At 46.7% G+C, this 23,034-nt stretch overlaps 1 protein-coding gene across 1 annotated transcript; it reads left to right on the plus strand.

Annotated features, from left to right (window-relative positions):
* Positions 1-3,358: 3,358 nt before the first annotated feature.
* ITPRIPL2 (ITPRIP like 2) lies at positions 3,359-12,609 on the plus strand. Its single transcript, XM_075106198.1, has 2 exons — positions 3,359-3,369; positions 6,715-12,609. Exons 1-2 carry the CDS (start codon positions 3,359-3,361, stop codon positions 8,810-8,812), a joined length of 2,109 nt encoding a protein of 702 aa, XP_074962299.1. The 3' UTR covers positions 8,813-12,609.
* Positions 12,610-23,034: the final 10,425 nt, after the last annotated feature.

A 23,034-nucleotide genomic window follows, 5' to 3' on the forward strand; every position in this document is an offset into this window, starting at 1 on the left:
CAACCTTAGGGGTACACAAGCCCAAAGCTGAAAGACATGGAGGCCAGGCAGGCTCATGGCTGGGACCTGGTAACAAGAGTCACTGGAGGGGAGGCAGCTGCTGCCGCTCTGCTCCTCTTTAAAAGCCATCAGTGACACAGACACAGCGCTGCTGAAACCAGTGGAAAGCTGTGGAATGAGCCCACAGTCTCTCTTCTAACTCCCTTGCACTGGTTTATGAAAAAGAAAAGCTTTTTTATTTTTGTTGTAGTGGTTAAGATGATATGTATCACTGAGGAGCTGTTTTCATTGTGTGACTCGAGACTCTCTCCCAGCATAAATTCACAAATGCTGGTAGATGGGATTTATACATGTCATGGTGAAGGCGAGGGAAGTTTTAACCTGCTTTGTGAAAAGTTGTATTTTTAAAGTTAAAAAAACCCAGGTGATTCTCTGAGCAGCTGATGAGGTTTTGGCTTTATTGCTCTCAAGTGGAATGAGATGGCCATGCAGTGCCAATGTCCCACCACAGCCTGAGGACCTTAACAGGATCTTTCATGTATGAAATTGCATACATTAACGCTTTGGACCTCCGCTCTCCTTCCCAATGGGCAATTTCAACCAAATTGGTTGCAAAGTTATTTGGAAGGGGAGTGCTGGACAAGCAGCATATCTTTCTAGGGAAGCAAAGCGAAAAGCATGTTTCAATAATGTGAACAATAAATAGCAAGTTGAAACCTGTGTTAAATTCTCTTTCCGACATCCTCTCTTTGCCAGCAAACAAGCACTAAAGATTCAGACCTATTTAAAATGGTCCAATCTTGCTAAATTGATTTTAAAATAAATCAAATGGCTCAATAACTCCAAACAGGTATAATGAAACTATTACAGTCCTCATTTAAATTAATCTGCTTTAATCAGCAAATTAGGGCTCAGCTATGCGATAAGTTTTTATTAGTTTAGCAAGTTATGGTGCAAACACATGTTTAAGTGACTTACCATTAATTAAGCTAAACCATTTTGGTCAGTGATTAAATTTACATTTGAACACACATGTCCAGGTTTAATTAGATTCGTATTAAACTGTTTTTTGTTAAACTAGTTTAACACAAGCACATGATGCAAGATGCACATGATGCTTTTCAAACCTGGGAGTTACCTGGCTCCGTCTTGGGTGTCCTCAGACCCAGAAGCTCTGCTGAGCCCTAGGGATGGTAGGGAAGGGAAGGGCTGAGCAGGCTCCTGCGCCCTGGGGACTGCCCTGCATGGGGAGGGTGACATGCCGGGGCCTTGTCCTGCCACCTGAGCTCTTGGATAAGAGCCTCAACTGCAGTAGGTAAGGCATGGCCACAGGATTGATTTTTGGCAGTGTATTCCAGCAGGGTGCTGGGAGCACCAGCAGAGCATTGTAACCTCCTCCACTGCCCTGGGAGAGTTAGCAGGGCTTGTTGGCTGGAGCATTGAAATATAGCACTGGAAGATATACATCACCATGAGCAGTGCTGTTCATATGTGGATCACATCAAATACTGAACTTAAAGAACAAGTACAAGACTTACGATCTTGACTTGGAGAGTTTTCATGTTTCCATTTTCAAGGTAAGAAATATTTCTGATGGGAATACCTAAGGGAATTTCCATTCACACTTACTGCTGATTCCCCTTTCATATGATGGTTTTATACTTGCACTCCCCTTGCTGAAAGATGTTTCCCTTCCGTGACGCTGTAGTTGGCTTTCTTCACCGTATTGGCAACCTCAGCTTTCTGGAGGACATGTGACAGCAGTCTCCATGCTCACAGCTTGTCAGACGGAGCTCAGCGTCCCGACTGACACTAATGTAGATAGGCTGGGGTTTTTGTTCCTGTTTCATTGCTTAGCTGGAAACATATAGGCATGGCTTCCTGAATGCCAGTGTAATGGGTAAGTATAAACACCCTGCTCACACAAGTTTCTATGCAAAAAAAACCCTTGAGGGTTTTCAAACAGTATGGGACAAGCTGGAGATGAGCCAGCTGATGCTGGTACTGTTCACCAGCATAGAGCTGGGGTATTTCTGTCTGTGGTAAGGACAGCATTGGCCAAGAGATTGCTGTATGAATTGCTCAGGAAGCCATCCTTCTACAGCAAGGAAATCCTGTATTGGCCTATACGTGGTTTATAGCAGTCAGGTCTACTTGCAGGCCTTCTGATTAAGGAGTGTTACACTCTGCTGATAGCTAGTGACCAAACAGACCGGCAGAGGCGGCAAGAACATCCTGCACGTGAAGGATGTTTATTTTGATCATGGCATCTCCCTTGTTGGACCAGGCAGTGGGCTGGGGGAGGAGGTGTGCTAGCAACTTTGCTTTAAGAGGAAATTCTTAGAAGTGTAATGATTGGGGCATGAAGTCAAGGGACCAATCTTCCAGACTTGTATTTTTTTTTGCAATCAATTATTGTACTTTTCTGCTATAGACTGTTAATAGTGCATTATAATAAGTTGGAGGTATAACCCACTCGCTGAAGAAGAGCAGCTGTACATCACCAGCGCAGGCAGGGATCCCCATATATTTCCTTCTGCACCTGCAATAGGCTATGTGCCTCACTGGGGCAGATACCGAGCTAGGATAGCTGGTAGGAGGTCTAAGGCTTGTGTCTCAGGTGCCAGCACCAGACAAATGTCATCACCTGGGCCTTCTGTCTTTCTGCCACTTTCTTCTACCTACTCAGATGGTGAGCTTGCAGGTGTAGACTGTTCTTCCTGTGTCTCAGACAGCATCTGACATACTGTAGCATTAACAGATCAGCTACACAGATGTATGCAGTACTGCTAACTATGGAGAAACTTTATATATATATTACCCAACACTTCCTTTTACCTCTGCAGATCTCCAGAGATATCATGCAGATTGTATATACTGGGATATCTATTTTTAGCTCAGACTGGTATGTGAATAAGTGTAACATTATTCCTTATTTAATGAACAGGATATCCTGGATATGGGACATTCTGAAGTGAGTGTTTAGATAACATCTATTTAAACAACGGATGATTTAAACAATGGTAGTAAAAACTGACATTGTGAATTCTCTCTGGTCCTGATTTTGAGGTCATGGTTATTTATGTACACCCTATTATTTTTCTGGAGTACACAATTGCTATTAAAAACCTCATAAACTTTTTTTTTTAAATATAGGAACAAGAACATCACTGCTTAAGCAAAAAATGAGGAGCATCAGCATTACAACTTGCGAGCAGTGGAGTTTATAGATATTTTAATCTAAACAAATGAGCTGCTACTTCTTTGGGAGACACGGAAAGAGGAAAACAAATCTGATAGGCACCACAGAAGTAAATGCATTCCATGTGGTCCAACTCCTGGGAAGTGGTGGAAGACGATGCAGGAGAGGTGAGTCACATCACTGCGACTTGTTCTCAAGTTCAATATATTCTTGTTAATAGAAGTTACAAGAGGAGCAAAGTTCCCCAGAAAAGATAAAATGGTTTGTTTCTTTTCTTCTGTGATGGGTTGTAAAATGCAAACTATGGATAAGCTGTGATAATGTGGATGAACTGTATCCATTGCAAAGTGAATACAGCCCCTGTAGGGTAATTTCAGCAGAACTGGAATGATGGGTAATGAGGAATGATGCTTGTTGCTATTTGGTAACTGACAGCAGTTTTGTGTTTATGACCACTTCAGTTCTGATGCAGCATCCATCAAATGCCCTTAGCTTGTGCAAGCAGATGGACGGAGGGGCTCTCAAATCAGCTGTTTCCAAGTAAGGTCCAGATAGTAAAGCTGTGCACCTCCGTGAAGTCTCCCACCTCTGACATATTCTGTGTTTTGCCCAGAGACCCAGCCTATGCTCAGGGAGCAGTGAAGCAGCCGGGCTTCCAGAAAACAGGCCATTAGCCACCTTTTATCCTCCCCAGGCTTGCCACTGGCTGAGGAGGTAAGGACTAGCTGACAATTTAAACAGCAGTAGTAAAAAATCAGCGTTGTGGACTCTGGTCCTGATTTTGAGGTCACGGTTATTAGCGTACAACCTGTTATTCTGCAGCTTGAGTGAGCCGGCACCAGCACCATCTGACACGTGTACAAGCATGTGCTGAGCCAGTGTTTGCACTGGCAGGTCTGGTGTGGCTGGTCGCACGCTTTCTGCCAGCTGGCCCCTGGGCTTGTCCCGCTGGCTGGGGTGACATCTGCATTTTCTCCAGCCTGCGGGGCCCATGGCTGGCTGGGAGGCTGCAGCCATTCCCTTGTACACAGGTCCCACAGTGATAATCATGCTGCTAAGCTCTAGGTCACCCCATGGGCAGCAGCTGCCTGACAGGCACGAAGGGCTGTGCCAGTTCCTGCAGATGTAGCTGTCTGTCTCCTAAGCGTGGATGGTGCAGCTAATTAAATCAACCCTGCATGAAAAGAGAGTGCAGGCTGTCTTGAAAAATCAGTACGCCTATAGCAAGACCTGAAGGCATGTGAAATGTGCTGGTCTTGAAGGTGTAAAAAAAACATCACAGGCTAGCAAAAATCAAACGTATGGGCCAATGCGTTCATACAGTTCAACGGTGTTTTTCAATAAAATATCTTGAAGGATGGGTTTCACACCAGCACAGCTGTGCTTTTTAAACATTTTTGGTTTTGGGGGGTACAGAACAAAGTGTTTGAAGTGAGGGGTCCTAGGCAATAAGCAGCATGATGAATGTTTTTGTCCTTTTATCGGGCTTTGTGAATAAATACAGGAAAACATGAAACAAGGAGTAGGGAAGAAAGATGCTTTTCACTTCCTGGTTGTTTTCAAAGATGTGGCTGTTGTGGAATGACATTTCTGAGTAGCAAGGTTGTGGCTTCAGCTGTCCCACAGCTGGCAGAAAACATGCTCTTGGTTATGGGGCATGGAACATTATGCTGTTTAAGATGTTATAAAATTGCCTATGGTTTCTTAACTTTACATCTGCTTTATTTTTAATTAAAAAAACCCCAACCTCCTCATTATAACTCCAAGGGTCAGTGTTGGAGTGGTTAGGACATCTCTCTGTAGCTCTCACCTTCTTGGCTCTCCCTCTGGTTTGGTTGCCTGTGAATTAATTCAGGCTGCTTGACCTTGGTTACCTAGTTTGACTTTGAGTGCAGCATCTTGGCTATAAAACATAAGCTTCTCTCTGTGAAGTATGACTTTTATGTACTTAAAGTCATGTTTTGTTTCACGTAAAGATGAATTACATAACCACACATTTATACAGCCTATTTCTTGCACTTGGTTGTTTGACCTGCTCCTTGTTACAGCATTTTCAGCTTGCTGGGTTCAGCTTCTTGTATTCAAGCACTGCTCCTCCACCTTCATGGGGCCACCCATGACACTGTGCAGATGCAGCAAGTTGCAGTGATGCAGTAATAACTTGATCACCTGAAATTAAACCACAACAGAATGCTTATACAGATGCTCCTTAAACTTCAGCAAACAGCTTCAAAACTAGTAAACATTTATTAAACAAACAGAAGCCGAGGATGATGATCCTGTCCCCATCAACATCTGAGACAGAGCTAACACACTTCCAGCAAAACACATGTTTAAAATTGATCTCAAGTATCTCTGCAGAAAGTGGAGAGGATGAATTCTAGAAAGAAAATAAGAGCAATACACAGTCCAGTCAAGAAATGCTGTGACAGGAAAATGCTATATAAAGAAGTCCTGTCCTAAGCAAGAAAAACATCAGACCACCTTGGTGACTGGATCTCTGTGTTAATATGTGGCACAGTTTTCCTGTTCTTTAAATTTTAAATGCTGCCATCACATCTTTAGGTAATTGGAATATCCATAGACTTGCAGGAGCGTGAGGTGCTCATTCCTCAGGTTTAATCATCATCACCATTGTAGAGGACTCTTCAAGCTATAACTAGTTGGGACACAAAGACACATCCAGAAATACAGCTCAGCTACAGTGGGGATGGCACAGCCCGAGAGGGAGACATCATATGACAGACGAGGAAAGGTAGGTCCTAATGACCTCTTCAGACCTGCAGTGCCCTGAAGGAGAAGTTTGGTGAAGAAGTCTTACTAGCAGACAAGTCCCAGTGATTTCTATGGAATTTAATGCGACTACTCAACTCTACAGGAGTGCCTGGAGGCTTTGCACATGCAGTGATGTTTTTGTGCCTCTCTTCTGACCTGAGTGTTTGGCTTTGCTGTTTGCAGCCTTGGGATGACACTCGAGACAGCCCTGTGTGCATATTTCTGTGGGATCCCAAATTCTTCCATTTGGGTCATGCTGAGGGTGATGCCATGGGCAGAAGTGCTGTGACAGTTGCAGTTAACCACAGCAGGCCTGGCATCATAGCGGCTGTCGTACAACAGGCAAGGCCCAAAGTCTGTGTGCAACAAATTAGTAACTTCTCCCTGGGTTATTTCTTCCCTTTTAGCTTGTCATTGTCTGAATAATTTGGGCATAAGGTAAAAAACTCAGGTGTTTCCATGATTTGACTGCAAGCAGTGGTTAGTATGGCAGCAGGCTGTGCACACCCTGGTGAATTAACAGTGATGACTTCATAGTCCCTTTGGCACTAAGACCCTCAGGCAGAACTGTGAAGGGGAGAGATGTCCCTGCATATCTTTGAGGGAAAACGTGCAACATGGAGCTTGTGACACGGTGCCACTGCCCAGGCTGGAGCACCCCTCAAGGCCACAGCCCTCTCCCTGACACAGAAACACTCCGTTTTATGCCAATAAAACCCTGCGGTATCCTGTTGCAGCGAGGGGGTGCATGGAAACGTGTGGTTGCTGCCCACAGAGCTGCTGACGCTCTGCTTTGGGGGCCAGCGCGGGCAGGCCTCTGTGAGGGACCCGGCGCGAAGGGCAGAGGGGCTCTGTCCGCGGGGAAGGGGCCGGCCGGGCTGTGGGGGGCCCGCGGCAGGGCCGGGGCTCCGCGGGCGCCGTTCTGCCCCGAGGCGCGCCGAGGCTCGGCCGCGCTCCCTCGGCGCGGCGGCGGCGGGAAGGAGCGGGCGGCGCCGCTCCCCGCCCCGCGGGCGGCCCCGGGCCGGCCGGGCAGACAACGCCCCCGGCCCTCACGCCGCGGCCGGGACCGCCGCCCGTGGCATTTCCTCTGAGCTCACTCGGCGGCTGACGCGGCACCGCTTCCCTCGGAAGGGGAAGGCTCGCAGCGGAGCGGCAGCGGCAGGCAGGGTGCGGGGCTGCGCGGTGACCGCCGTGTCGGCGGCGGCTGGGCGGGGGGCAGCGGCGCGGCCCGCGCTGGGGGCGGCCGGGGCGGAGGAGGGGGGCGGCGGGGGCGGGCGCTCCCCGCCCGCGGGGCCGGGCGGCGGCCACCCCCATGGCCCGAGCCCCCGCCGCGCCGTGCCCGTCTACACTCTCAACTTGCGGGTCTTCTGGCCGCTGGTGACCGGCCTCTGCACCGCGCTCCTCTGCCTCTACCAGGCCTTGCGGGGCGGCGCGGCCGGGGAGGGTGCGGCGGAGGCGGGCTCCGTCCCGCTCCTCAAGGGCTCGGCGCTGTTGCTGCTGGGCTGCCTGCTGGCCCGCTGCTGCGGCGCGGCGGGCGGCGGCCCCAGGCCCGGCGGGGGGCGGGCGGCGGCGGCGGCAGCGGAATCACGGCGCAGTGTCCTGGAGAACTTCTACGCGCGGCAGCTGCGGCTCTCGCCCCATGTGCTGGGGCACAGCAAGGCGCACGTCGGGCGCGTCGTGGCCGAGCTAGTGCGCGCCGCCAAGGCGCAGGGGCTGCAGCCCGGCCCGCTGGCCCTCAGCCTGCGCGGCGACTTCGTGCGCATCGGCAGCGCCTACGAGCAGCACAAGGTGCGCAGCCCCGACTGCTTCGACATCCTGGTGCCTCTGCGGCTGCCGCCCCACCTGGAGCCCGAGCCGCGCAGCGCCGGCGGGCTGGGGCCGGGCGGCGGGCTGGGGCCGCACGGCGCCTTCCTCTGTGGGCTGCGGGTGAGGGCGGGCTGGCCGCGCCGTTGCCGGCCCTTCGCTGAGGGCTTCTGCGTGGAGCTGCAGGGCCACAGCCACCTTTCCTCGGGGCTGGTGCTGCGCTGGTTCCAGGGCCACCTGCAGCGGTGCTTGGGTGCCGTGCGGTACCGGCTGCAGGAGCGCTGCCGCATCAGCCTCTCGGCCTGCCCCGGGCGCCCGCCCACGCTGCACATCTTGCCCTGCTCCGACTACGTCTGCTGCCACATATCCATGGCCGTGCGCCTCATCCCTGCCATCCCTCTCGGCGACGCGGTCTACCTTACAGCCCTGCCGCCCCAGGGCCCACAGGCACCCCCGGCCCCCGAGGCCCTTTGGGGCCTCAACGCCTCGCGGCAGGAGCAGCGGCTGCTGAGCTGGCTGAAGGAGCAGGCCCCGGCCTCCTCCTGCCACCTCAAGTGCCTGCAGATCCTCAAGGGCCTGCGGGACCTCCGCGGGCAGGGCCTGGAGGAGCCCTTCTGCTCCCAGTGGGGCCAGGTGCTCTCCTCCTACGTGCTCAAGACGGCCCTCTTCTCACTGCTGCTGCAGGGCCCCTTGGAGGCCTGGGACGCGCGGTTCCTGGTGGATCGGCTGGAGGACCTAGTGCTGTACCTCAGGGACTGCCTCCGCAAGCAGGTGCTGATGCATTTCTTCCTGGGCAATGCCAGCCTCCCCGAGGCCGTGGCGCTGCCCCGGTTCCTCAAGGAAGCCACCCCTGTGAACTTGCTTGCTGCCTTCGATGGGCCCACACTGGACCTGGCCGCCTTCCAGCTGATCAACACCTGGATCCAGGCTCCACACATCATCAGGATGTACAGCAGCCCCCGATACTTGCGACCAGCACTCACCCCGTGCCGGCACGTCACCGAGGCCAGGCAGGAGCCGCCAGGAGAGTGAGCCGGTGACTGGGTGAACCAGCATCGCCCATGGACCCTATGGGGCAGCGTGCGTGCTCCCAGCCTGCTGGTCCTTCAAGAGCCTGAATCTGCCTGAGGAAGGTGGGATCAGTTTAAATGTGGTTCTGTGGTTTTGTCCCTGACCTGGGAAATCTAGGAAACCAGAGGCCAACACTTAATGAAATGGTGATTCTTGTTTTTTAATCTCATTGTTTGTTCATGGGAAAATTGTGAAATTCTGGAGAAATGCCTTAGTTGAGAAGCGTTACGTTCAGTTGACTGTTTGCAAACCTAACTTTAACAGGCTCAGACTGACATTTCTGGAAATCCATATTAACCTGTTGTCTTAGTGGCAAAATTGACCTATTTCTGAGATTTGCTTTTTATTTTATAAAATCAATTTGGGATTTAAAAATCCTGTAAGTGCAAACGACCCCACCCCCTGATGTACCAAGATGCTCTTAAAATGTGATGAGCACTGGAGCATGAGTGTTGATCACAGTTTGAAATGCTCAATGACATGCTTTAAATTTCCTGTGTAATCAAATACATTGTGCTGAATAGAAACAATACACGTTAATGTGAAATTGAGGGAAGAAGAGAAACCTCTCCAACAACAGTACAAAGAATCTAGTTGCATGTTTCTGTGTTCAAGTGAAGGCTATACTGAAGGATTGAAATATAGGTAAAAGGAAACAAATAGCACTTTATTTTCACCAAGGCCTTTTTAGGATAATTGGCTGCACTAAATACTTGTTATGGAGGAGGCATTAATATTTTGTTAAAGGGGTGATATTTGAATCATCCTGAGGAAAACTTTCTTTTAAGGAAATACTTTGAGGTTCGTTTGTTCTTGTTGAGATTTATTAATTTTTTTTACAGCTTTGAATATTATTTTCTTAGAATTTGCTTTACCTCAAGGACCAACAACAAAACTAAGAAATTCTGGGGTTTTGGTGGGCTTTTTTTGGGGGGTGGGTTTTTTTGGGGGGTGGTGGGGGGGGAGGGGTTCGTTGTGTGTATGTGTGTTTTTTAACAAACCTTAAACCAGTCCAAATCTCAGTGCTGTAAGCTGACTGCTGTGCCCTCCTGCTCTCCAGTAGTTTGGTGGAGTTTTCAGATGACTGCCTAACCAGTTGTCTGATCATGGCAGTGTTTTGACCAAATAACCTGATGGGATTTTCTAGTACTGTGCTATAGCGGATTGTTACCTTATTGCATCGAGGAGGAAGTGAAATATTTCAGGGTACTTCAGAATTATTTAGCACTAATTCATGGTACAGTGGCAGTCTTAGGGTATGGATTCTGGTGTCCTCTAGCTATGGACATCAGCCAGGTAATTTCCACTTCTTGCCTGGTTACATCCCAGTCGCTGGCATAACCTGGCGAGTTGTAACACAGCCAGCTCTGAAAGTGTCCTTAGCTCCCGGTGCAGGTACCTGGGGTATGGGAACCTGGTGTGTCACAGTGTGTCAGCAAATTCAGAATTTCAAATCCTTCCTTTACTGGGTCACCTGCTCAAGATGTGTAGTACCCAAAATGTGTTGCTGAGTTGCTGAGCGTGTGCCTTATTACCCACTGTACTGTGTCCTAGGTGAGCAGTCTGAAATGAATTATAAATGACCAAGTGTAACTTCAGGGAAGCTTTAGGATAACCTGAAGTTACTAATATACTCCTCCGCTTCCTGACGTACACAGAGATACCGGTGTGCTTTATTCACAGTTCTACACATCAGAGCACAGAACAAACATTTTTGAAATCTATGAAGCTTTATAAAAATCTATATTTTTCTAAATGGAAACACTCCCTAGGCAGATGTTTGCTTACTTCTATTTTTTTTTAACTGCTCTTGCAGTCTTATTTTCAGGTAATTATAGCCTAGGTCACACCGCAAGTTGGGTTATTTTTATATATGAAGCACTGTGCTTCCTTCTACAAATACAAATAGGGTATTTATAGGTAGTATTGATCAAATGTTCTTTGCACATGGTATTTAAGGCTAAGTGAGCTACCTTGGTGTTTTGATGTTTTTTTTTTTAGTAGTGGACCATGATATGTACTATTTTTGCAGATTTGTATTACTTGGTATTTGAAATTAAATGCCGTTCTGCAATCGATTCCATTGTATCTTTTGCCCAAAGAAGGACTAGATGACCAGCCCAGGGTGTTGTGGCTGCCTGAACTCATGAAATAAAAACCCTTTAGCGGTTAATTCTGGCATCATAACCACTTCAGTCAGCTGTCGGTGTGGTTACAACACTGCATCCCTGTCTCTGAAACGGGATGCATGTTTGGTGTGTATTTAGTATTGCTGCAACACATGGAAATCTGTAATAGACTTGGTAAGGACTTTCTCACTAAGATGTAGTAATGCCAGGAAAAGACAGTTGCATCAGGAAATGGATGACAAGGAGATAGTGGAGAATATAAATAGTTCAGAAAATGAAAGTAGGGATGAGGGTGAGTGAGAATGATGGTAAACTCTCAGTGAAGGTACACCGCAAACAATCCAAAGGACATGGGGATAAAATTGGAGGAGAGCTATTGAAAGGAAGGCAGATCTGGAGTGTAGGGAAAAGAGACTTAAGTGGGTTTTACTTTGACAGTATTTCCAAAGTGGTTTAATCCATCAGGGCTGAACAGCGAGGTAAACCCTCAGCTTATTAGCCCTGTAGGCAGATCTTCAGTGTGAGTTCTTGCTCGGCAAGCCACTTTTGAGTTTGTGATGGCTGGTGATGGGAGAAAGTATATGCATTTGCTTTAACCTTAGGCTTGGGCAAGCTTTCTAGAGGAGAAGGGGCTTCCTGCCAGTAAGGCAACGTACATGAAGTTGGTGGGAGGTCTGAGAAAATCTTAGACTACCTTGTGGCTCTGGTGTACAACTGAGGTATTAAGAGTATTTTCTTTATCTTACATAAAGCATGCATTCATGAATATGATTGACAATAGGAGCTGGTAAAAGTTGGGTTCTGTCATGGTATTCATCTTACTCCACAACAAACGTGACAGCACTGGTACCTGCAGCGTCCTGGGGCTACTATGGGGCCTTATCTGCAAGGAGGTGTACAGAGAACTTAGCCTGCATGAGTAATCCCATGGGCTGTTTTCCTTCTTCTCCCAACCCATGGGTCTGTACACTGAACAAGGTTGTGAATATGTATTAGTTAAGGTTGTAACTGTTATAATGTACCATAGATTCAGCATGGTTGCCTCTGTGTGTGTGGACTAAAACACAAACACAGAAGAAATGTTGTGTTATTTAGCTCTAATGTGTGTTCTTGGTTCTCTTTATCTGCAACCTAATTTTGCAAAGACTGTGTGCAAATGAAGTTTTTATTGAACATTAATTGGGAAGAGGAATCATACCTGCAAGAGAATTAAGTTTATTTACAGTAGTGAAATGCATACATGTGACTTCGTTTTGTATTGAAAAATGCTTTGTATTTCTCAGACATCATTATTTCTTATCTGACTAATATCTCAAAAACATTCCTCTTTTGATTTTGAATCTCTGCCGAGTAATGTAAATTTTAAGTGTCTGTTTGCAATGGACATTCTTGGTACAACTATTTTTGCTGGTTAATAATCAGACCAAAGATTAAACTGAAGTGTTCAGCTGCTATTTTTTTTTTTTAAAAAGTGTTTATAGGCTCAAAGTGTCAGCCCATTTTAATGAAACGTTTATAAATTCATTTCCTATTTAATACCAAAATACATTTGCACTTTTATTGTTTCCATAAAAAGTTGGTGGTTTTGCTTTATTACTTCACTGTAGTAATAAACGGCTGTTTTAAAGCGTCTATGCCTCAAGATTTAAATTCCTTGTTATCTTTTTAAAGTAAAGGCTACCTGCAGCCACAAAACTCGGATTGGCAGGTTTATGTGCTCTTTAAGAGGAGACTACTAAAGTGGCAAAACCATGGGAAAGCAGGAAGTCCACGCCTTGGGAAGTTGTGCAGAGGGGTACGGGAGGAGAGCCAGGAGAGAGACTAGAGCACGGCTGGCACCGTCTGTGGTGTTGCTGACTTTTGAAATGGAGTATGTTGGGATTTGTGGCTGTGTCACTTAGAGGTTAAGGAGGCATCAGTTCTTGTTCCTCTGGCTCCAGTTTCAGGTTGCTGCATAAAAATCTGCATTTTCTGGTGTTTAATGAAGAGCTAGGACTTCATCTTCATTTCACAGTATCCATGTGAGCCTTTCAGTGTGGCATGTACAGACACGCCTCCGTTCCAAATCGTGTAGGTTGTGCTGTATTAAATATGGAAAAAGTCCAGCTGAAGCCAGCAGGAGTTTTGTGGATTGGCCAGCAAGTTACCTGTCCTTTATTAGTCTTTGGTAAGATGCCAGAACTATATTCTCATGGCTTGTGCTCATGTTCCCTTTTAAAGAATGAAATAACAGCAAGTCCCCTTTGCTTTTTAATCATTAAATCAAAGCTAGGCTGACTATCTCCAGGTCGTTGGGTGCCTGCCTCTTACCTTGCAGGGAGTAGCCTCTGTAAGAGGGGCAGCAGTCGTTGATACAGCACTGAGGCAGCCCAGCTGGCTAACGGACTTCTCGCTGGCAAGACTGGAAGAATTTCATTCCTTTAGTGTCAACACTCAGTCACCCAAGTTGGCGCAGAGGAAGTATATTTAGATCTTTTGCCTCTTTAATAGCATTATCTCATATTAATGACTTCCTTTAAAAGCAATAACTATCCTCTGGTCTCCATTCATTCCTTGCTCTGAAATATTTCTGTGTTTGAAGCCTGAGTTTCTATTCAGCAGAAAATCATTAAAGAAACATAGGAGTTTCCTTTCGCGATAAATCTGTTAACAAAAAATTAACTGGCCTAAGGACTCACATGCTTGGTGTTTAAAGACAAGCCTGTTTGCATCGAACTCATTGCATAAATTGTTTAAAATCTTTCCACCCCTGTGCAAATACCACCCTTGTAATGCAGCCAAAGTCAGTAGTGAATTGCTGATTAAGTACTGCTAATGCAAGTTAAAGCTGCCTGGAGGGGAAGGGACTCTTATTTGTGCATCCCATTTTCGTAAGGCTCCAAAAGAGTTCAGACATGAGAAGTTTGCTTTTCTAGGCTGGTTTACTTCCTGTGTCACCTCTTTAAATGTCTGCCTGGTGAGTCTTCCCTGAGGTAAGTGACATTCTGACTGGTGATAATTCATTTGAGTAGCTGGCAGAAAAGCAGCCAGCCCCACTTTCATTGGGCCAATTGTACTGGGAATCTGGCAGTTGATGTAGGGGCAAGGACCTGCACCCCTTTAAGCATGTGGGTTTCCCTTCAGTGCTTGCTGATGCTTCTGAGCACAGCACTCCACTTATTCAAGGGGTCTGAGCAGCTCACCACTCCAAAATAAGCAGGATTGGGAGGGCTGACTGTACATAGATCTGCCTGTATAGTATATTACCGTTCTGGGTTTCTCAAACATATGGTATGCCTAATTAAGAGACTACCTGTGCTCTTGTGCATGTGCCTGCAGTGCCTTATTTTAAATATGTAACCAAAAATCGGCATATTTGCAACTCCTTTATAAGAGATTCAAAGCACCATAGAGTGTAACCTCAGCAAGTTTGATGATGATACCAAGCTGGGAGGAGTGGCTGATACACCAGAAGGCTGTGCTGCCATCCAGCGAGACCTGGACAGGCTGGAGAGCTGGGCTGAGGGGGAACCTCATGAAATTCAACAAGAGCAAGTGCAAGGCCCTGCCCCTGGGGAGGTACAGGTTGGGGCTGACCTGCTGGAAAGTGGCTCTGTTGAGAAGGACCTGGGAGTGCTGGTGGACAACAAACTGACCATAAGCCAGCAATGTGCCCTTGTGGCCAAGAAGGCCAACAGTATTCTGGGGTGCATTAAAAGGATTGTGGCCAGCAGGCCAAGAGAGGTTATCCTCCCCCTCTACTCTGCCCTAGTAAGACCACATTTGGAGTACTGTGTCCAGTTTTGGGCCCCCCAGTTTAAGAAGGATGTGGAGCTCCTTAAGCAAGTGTAGCAGAGAGCTACCAAGAGGATCAGGGGACTGGAGCCTCTCCCTTATGAGGAAAGGTTGAAAGACTTGGGTTTGTTCGGCCCGGAGAAGAAAAGACTGTGGGGGGGATTTCATTAATACCTATAAATATCTAAAGGGTGGGTGTCGGGATGATGGGACTAGGCTCTTTTCATTAGTGCCCAATGACAGGACAAGGGGCAATGGGCACAAACTGGAACACAGGAAGTTCCACCTGAATATGAGAAAAAACTCCTTTCCTGTGCGGGTGCCAGAGCAGTGGCACAGGCTGCCCAGAGAGGCTGTGGGGTCCCTTCCCTGGAGACATTCAAACCTGCCTGGATGTGTTCCTGTGCCCCTGCTCTGGGTGTGCCTACTCAAGCAAGGGGGTTGGATGAGATGATCTCCAGAGGTCCCTTCCAACCCCTACCATTCTGTGATTCTGTAATACTCAATCAGCAACAGAGCTATAGATAATGTATGTTCTGTATCTGTGCGACAGTCTGTTGGATTCAAATAATGATATACATGCAAAACTCTTAAAGGTTGTTACAAACACGTATGCATCAAATGTCATTGTGTACCAGTCCTCTGTGTTAAGGAAGCCTTATTTTTCCCCTTAAAGGGTAGCAATGCTGATTCGGAGACTCAGAAAATTTCTGTGTACTGAAGTTACAGGCATGCATTTCTTGAAACCCCTGGGAATATTTTTCCCCTTGAAACCAGGGCCAAAGCTGCATACAGAAGAATCGGTTCTCAGGGCTGGACTGGATGTAGTAAGGATTTGCTAGTGTTTTCATGATACTCATGATTCTATGTAGGCTTCTATCCCTGCCACAAAGAGTCCATACAATAATCTGGGTGGGAAAATAAAAAAGGGGCGTAAGGAATCAAGAAGGCAGGAGTGATGGAGATTATGCTGTGAAGGTTACCAGCTATCAAATTAAGGATGAAAAATTACCTTTGTGATCGATTTCTAATGGAGAAAGTGGAAGAGTTGAAAAGTCTTGCTGTTCTTACAGAAGCCTGCTAGCTGTAGAAACAGAGGAAGAACAGTAGAAAAATGCAGCAAGATAGCCCACTTCTCCGCTGCTATTTCAGTCTGCTCCTTTCCAGTTTCAAGAAGGGGAGAAGAGAAACTTAAGAGCTGAATTCACTCACAAATTAGTGTGCTGACTAGCCGTGCTTCAGGGGAGGGCAAGAGAGAGAGCAACTCCCGCTCACTCTTCCAGTGTTCTATTCTGTGCAAAATAAAATTAGTGAAATACAATACTCCCATCAAGGGAGGGAGTGCTTGGGAACCATTTGTAAATCTGTCTCCTCTCCTATCCCAGGTGGCAGTCTGGGATCGTTGGTTTTAAAGACAAGTCCCGGCCGAAATTCAGCTAGGTTTACATATGCTGGAAACTGCTCCTGATTTTCCCAGTTCCTGCTGGCATGGCGCAGGGAGCCTCTCCACTGCCTGTGCAAGTGAAGTGCCGGAGCAGCAGCCACAGAGGAAATGAGTCATTCCTCTATTTCTGTTGCAAAAGACTTCTCTGTGCTATACAATGCATTTAGGAATATATTCTTACGGCTTCTTGGAAATTTGCCTCCTAGGACTGCGTTTAGACATACAAACATCAGCATATTAACAGGCACTTTATAGACTTTCACTTGATTTTAAATAGGTTGTGCAAGCTTGAATTCTTCAGCGAGGTGTTACCCAGGGTCTTCCTCGAGCTGGTTTTTCATGCTTCTGTTAGCTTTAGGTCTGCCCGCTGCTGGAGGGGCTCTGCCAAAGAGGTGGTTGTATGAAGGCATTAGTGTGTCTTCCGAGCATCCTATTTTGTCATATACGCTTGGAGGCTTGTTTACATGTGTTTCAAGAAGAAGAAACTCACAAGTCATAAGGATTGTGAATCACAGGCATTTCTCCAAGAAGTATTTCTGTGTGGCGCCTATAAGTGTTTTCCCAGAAGGTATTTGAGCTCCCCAGCCATTCAGACCCTACCAAAACTAATGATATCTCCTGAATATTAAAAAAAGGGGGGGTGGGGGGAGAGAAGAATAGCAGTAGACTCTGACAAACCAATAAACCCATATCTCCCCTTTTATTTCAGTGTGGTGTTTTCCAGAGTGCTGCAACTAGATGTTAAACTAGCTGTGGCTAGGATGGTTGGTTTAAGAGGCATGGTGCGTATGAGGCATTACCTGATATGAGAGCATCACTCCTCTCTGTTTCATCACTGCTGCCCTGGCAGGGGGATGACTAAATAAAATGGACTGGGTCTCAGTTGTAACTTCTGCTGTGAGGGTGCAGGAGATCTTGGTATGAATTTGGCAAATCATCTGTTTTCAAATCTTGCAGGAGCAAAGCAAGTCTTGGACAAAACTTTGTATATGCCTATGGATGAGTTTCTTCTAATAGTTGGCTCATCTCTTGGCTCCTTGAGAGGCTGCCTCCCTGCAAGTGCAGAGTCTTTGGGATGTCCTGCATGCTTCTGTGTGGCTGAGAGCACCAGTTCCAGCAGAGCAGCAGCAATGCATGGGAGCAATGCAAATGTCCCGTGACATTTACCCCTCACATTTTACAGGTGCTCCTTAAAATGTTCCCACTTCCAGTATAAAGATATGGTGGGTGCCAGAGGGAGGGGGGCTGGTAGCAAAACATGCTAATTTGTGTGGTTTTCTCCTTGGAAATGGTAGCAGTACTCAAAGAAAGAGTGCAAATCCAAAGCTTGTGTCAACAGCAGTGTTTTAAATTTGCCTCTTGAACTCATCACCCATAATGTTTACAAGGGCATATCACGAGCTTTCAACACTCAAATAATTCCTCAAGGAAGAATTGTTATGGTCTTCCAAAATGATCCCTGTGTTAAGTGGCAGTTAAGAGCTAATTATAATGAGAAGCTGTGGGATGAAATTAGTATCCAACTTAGAGCGACAACAGAAACATCCATGTAGATGGAGGGGAGGTGGTGAGAGAAAGGGGAAAGTAGGGAATGCAGGAGCTACGCTGCAAGGAGGGGCAGGTGCATCACCTTGGAGCAGTTGGTGACTAACTGGATTGTCATCAGAAGAGTCAACCCTCAGTAGAAAACGTGATGGCTTTTCTGAAGGCTAGCTCTGGGATTTGCATGAACTTTGTACAAAGCGCTCAGGGCTTGTAGTTTTTCTGGGAGAAGTTGTGGTTCAAGCGCTGCTTTCTGCCTTCCGAAATGTCAGCTGGTGAAAGCGCTGTTCACCTATCTCCAGCCACTGAAGGGGTACAACATCTGCTACTTCAAAAAGGGCCATTTCAGCGGTGAAACTAATCTCTTCAGCCAATAAAGACCTTTATAATGAGACTTCCATATCAAAGGGGTGTGGGAGTACGACAGTTTGAGTATCTATTTGCCTGACTCCCATTGGAGGAGCTGCACATGAAGTGCACAGGTATTTTATTTGAATAAAAATTCTTGCTCTCAGTGGTTAGGAAACACAGCTGCCCCAGAAACCTGCGAGTTGCAGAGCAGAAGTTAATTTTGGGTGGATAATGTGCCACTCTGATTGAACACAAGAGCCTGCACATTCTGGAATATACTGTCCTGGCTGCTCTGACACATCTTTGCCCCTTGAGAGCAACTAGGGTTTGTTTTCAGCAGATTTTTCCCCTCTGTGATGGGTTGGGCCTGTAGAGGAGGCAGGCCCTTGCAGCAAAGGGAGCAGATGGATAAACTCCCTTCTTCCTGTGCAGTATTTTCATAACCTTTTAATGGCATCCCAGCAGAATGGGGACAAGATGGTGATCGCACGCTGGCCACAGCCCCTCCATTTCTTACAGTGGGGGAGGAGGGCAGGAGGAGATAGGATTTATTTTTTTCTCTTTTCTGCTTGGAAACTTATTTGTGTTGCTAAGGAGGTTCCCAGTTCAATGCTGTAAAAGGGATGCTGCAGGGAGGGGGACAAGTTTCCTCCCTTGGGAAAGGGCTGATGTAGTCCTTGACTCATATAAACTGCTTTTCTGAGGTCAGTGGGCATGCAGTTTGTCACCCATGATGGCAGGTGATACTGTTTGAGCTACTGGCAGAGTGGGATGAGGTGGCAGGTAGAGCTGGATCTGCACCAGGACATTGCTCAGGAACAGAGGCATCTTCCCTGATGGCACTGCTTGATCAGCTGCAAGTTGCTGGGCACAATATGAGAGGAGGAACGTACCGTGCTGTTCCCTGTGTAACACAGGAAGCAAAGCCAAGAGCAAACATTTTACCATCTAATCTATAAGAACAGGTTTCTTCAGTCACATACCCAGGGGAACGCCCAGCAGCAAGGAGGAATTTTATCACCTGGATTTGAGCAGTGTGTTGCTCTGTGTAGTGGTTTTCGTTTCCACTAATGTCCAGAGAAGAGATTCCTTGTGAGAAGGAAATTTTAATTTGGAAACAGTTTGGTTCATTTACATTGGTTGCGTTTAGCTGGATTTACAGACTCCCTCTTCAGCAGAGCCACGTCCTAGTGAAAAGACTGCAGGGTAATGCATAGGAATGGGGTGTAGAGGAAAAAAATGAGCAACAGAAACAGACAGGTGAAACCGAGGTCCCTATGAGGCAGAAATATTCAGTAATTCCATATATTTCTTAGCTATAGCACTGCAGTGCTTTAGAATGCAAATTACCCCTTTATCCCACCCAGTTTAACTCTACTGTGTAATACAGTATTTTGCACATCTGCTTAATGAGATGGGAAAACCAGATGTAACGGTCACTGGTGCTGCAAGGGGACGATTGGAAAAGGAGCCTTTTGTAATAAAAATAGTCCTGCCCTTTTGAACCTGCTGAATTCTGAAGTCGACATGGGCATGTTTTTCCAAATGGTGGTTTGGTACTTGCAGCCAAATGATCCTAAACTCATTCCCATAGCTGTTCCTTCACAGCTCAGAAATGGGTTTTACTGCTGTTGATATTGTTTTTTTCAAAAGCTTTAAACAATCTCTTATTTTTCTGGTTTGGTCATTTGTTTCATAATTTAAAAGCTTTTCCCTCACCAGCCATATTTAAATGGTTTTGGATAACTTTTGCTACATTTTACAGCTGCACAGCCCTGGGGCTCAGAAAGCTTTGCTGCTTGAGTTGAAGAAAGCGTGCTTGACCACATCCGTTTCTGTGTTAACTTAGTCTTTAGGCCACTGCTGGACGGGGAAATGGTAAACGCCAATTCCTCCCCTTCCTCCTTCTAGGTTTGGCATATTTTTTAACATTCATCTGAATGGGAAAGGCATATTTAAAATTGTGACTTATTAAATTAGTGTGAATCAAACAGGAAGAGCTGAAGCACAGTTATTCAAATAACTTCCAGAGGATGAGACTGTTCTTCTACAATAAGTCATCTGTGAGTTTGTAATGCAACTGAAACCTTCAGCACTTATCTTACAATTTTATCCTTGAGTCTCAGACAGACGACCTTGAGTTTGCCTTATTCTATAAAATCCTACACTTAGGCCTTTTTAGAAGATATCCTCCTACTTTTAAGATGGGCACTCAAAGTATTGTGAATATCTCTAAAGTTGTGTCACCTTGGAGACCTGGGTTCTGTCCCCCATTTGCTCAGTCCCCCTCTCCAGGGTCACACTGCATCCCCACCAGGGCCTGGGAAGCTGAGTCTGCAGCTCCCATCCAGCTCCTCTTGGTAGGAATGACTCTCATTCTGCTGAATTTGTCTTCCCAAGAACTGGGGATAATACTTCTCAGCTTCAGAAAGGCTGATGTTGCTCATTTCTCAGTCATTAGATTAAAACAACTACTAAGTAGAAATTTTCAAAATAGAGCTTGCTTCCTTAGGAATTTGCTTCAGTGTGGACTGTGACATAGTCTCTCTCTAATGATTTCTATGACAAAAATAGCTCTGTCCTATGTCTGCAAACATGTGAATTAGAAATGTAAGCTTGGAAAAGAAATCTAGCAGTAAACTTCTCAGCCTTACAGCTTGAATAAAGCAACTGTAAACAAAATGAATTACAAAAGCAACTGAAAAACTGAACTTCCCTATAAATACAACATTCTCTCCTCGGAAGTCTGAAAATACTCCAGGCTTTTTAGCATGACCCAAAGCATACTGTATCCAAGCTTTTTTGGCCTAAAAGCACAGAGGGAGTTCCAAAGCAGAAGAGTCCTGGCAGCGCCGTGTCTTCCCTGGGGGACTCTCCCGCTGCCGAAATTACACCAAGTCAGGAAGGATCCTACAAGCGAGTCCCAGGCCAGAAAGGTCCCGTCTTTATTGCAAAATGAGGTTGTCAAAAGAACATGACCTCAAATTCATATTTACACATGTGACTTAGCAGTCACCGTTTGCCTTCAACACTGTTGATGATGCTGGGCTTACACACAGTAACACCGTGTGAAGGCACTGAAGGCTCTGCTACCACGGGACTAGTGCTGAGACGTGGTGAGCATGTTGGAACCCAGCATGACTTAACTGGGCAGTGACGGCTCCCTCCAGGGACAGGTTTCTTTTGAGCAGGAACTTGGATTCAAGTGCTTAATACAATAATGCGCGGTGCCTGCTTCCTTAGAGGCCGTGTGCCCTTTGGCTGTGGTTTTTATCTCTGTTTACTATAGAAATAGCTTTAGTAGATTATGCTGTGTCATTCAGTTCCCTGCCAGAACGTATGTTAAAGACAAAATAGAAAGTGTGAGTGCAAGAGAAGAGCTGTAATTTTTATAGCATAAGCAAGGCCATTTAAAATTATATGAGGCAATGAGGATCTGAGGATTTTAGATCAAATTTAGCCACTTTATCTGGAGACTTAAGAGAAAAAATATACTTTTACTGATACTGCCAATTAGGGAGCTGCCAGGTGGCCAGTTAATAACCCAGATGCACCACAGAAGGTGCAGCATCAGCAGAGACTGCTTCTTAAGTGAACCAGAGGAGTGCTTTCCAGGGCACAGCGACAAGCTGGGGGAGCACTGGTGGTTTCCTCCTGACCAGGAGCATGAGTTGGGTATGGGACATGTGACAAGAAGGAGATCCTGGGGTAGGTAATGCCAAACCAGAAAGGGACAACAGCTTAGGAAAATTGCAGAGAAGGAGGATGTAATATAATATGGCAATGTAATATAAAGAACGGTTGGCTACTGAAAATGCAGAAGCCTGGGAAGTGGTATCTTGGCATTGAATCGGGCATATTCACAAGCATCCATGGAGTTGATGGGCTCATTTAGAGATGGCTGAGACCAAAGGCAGGATGAGTCATGGAAATGGATTGTAGCACCTTCCCCTTTTGTCACTAGCTGGAATCTGTGTCTGTCACACTGATGTTAGCCCAGTTCCTGCTGGAAGCTGCATCATTGCTGGCACATGACCCACTGCCATGACCCTCACATGCCTCACAGGGCCAGAGCTTGGGACAGAGATGCTGGGGCCCAGAAGTGCAGCAGCAATGATCTGGGAGAAGGGATAACCTTTCCCTACCTCAAACAAAGCTGTCTGGGCACACTGCTACATGGCAATTTGGGAGAAGGGATTGAAGAGATCAGCACGTGAGCCTGGGTAGGCAGGCAGTGGGGTTTAGCTTGCACCTTTGCCATCAGCAGGAAGCAGAACTCAGCTCGGGACACTTCAGGCATTTTCTGCACTTTTAATGAGGCCTGACACCAACTCAGTCCTAGAGCTAGAATAAATACAGGTTCCTATGGCAAAGTCAAAGCTAAAGCTAACCCTTGCTGCTGAAAGACTATGAGGTGTGGGGCCAGCATGGCAGAGCTGTCCTGCCCCAGGGCAATCTGTCCCTCTCACCTGCACTGTGTGTTGGGTCTCTGCTGGGATGCAGAGGGGAGCAAAAGCAGGTGAGCAGAGTTTGCTGCTTTCTGCTTTGACAGCTGGGGTAGATCTGCTTCTTCGATCCTGGCTTGCACTCCCAAGTAGGGGTATTTACCCAGTTCCCCCCACCCTGCATGCTACTCCACTGATCAGGGTCTCTGCATCAGTGCCCACTGGCCCTTCATCAATCCCAGGTGCAGGTTGCAGGGGACAGTCCTGCTCCTGGTTGGCCAAAACTTCTTGGATAAAACCGCATGGACTTGCCTCTTCAGGGTATAAGTGCCAAGGCAGAATAAGGCCTGAAAACCCACAGAGGGAAACTGCAATGAGTCCATGAAACCTGCAAAAAACAAGCATGTTGCTAGAGATAGCACTGGAAGAGCCAATCTGAGATGCTTTTGTTGTAGGGATAATGCTGTGGGGAACAAAGCTAATCCTGTAAGGACAAGA

This window comes from Phalacrocorax aristotelis, chromosome 10 (genome assembly GCF_949628215.1).
Source record: "Phalacrocorax aristotelis chromosome 10, bGulAri2.1, whole genome shotgun sequence".
Taxonomy (NCBI): Eukaryota; Metazoa; Chordata; class Aves; order Suliformes; family Phalacrocoracidae; genus Phalacrocorax; species Phalacrocorax aristotelis.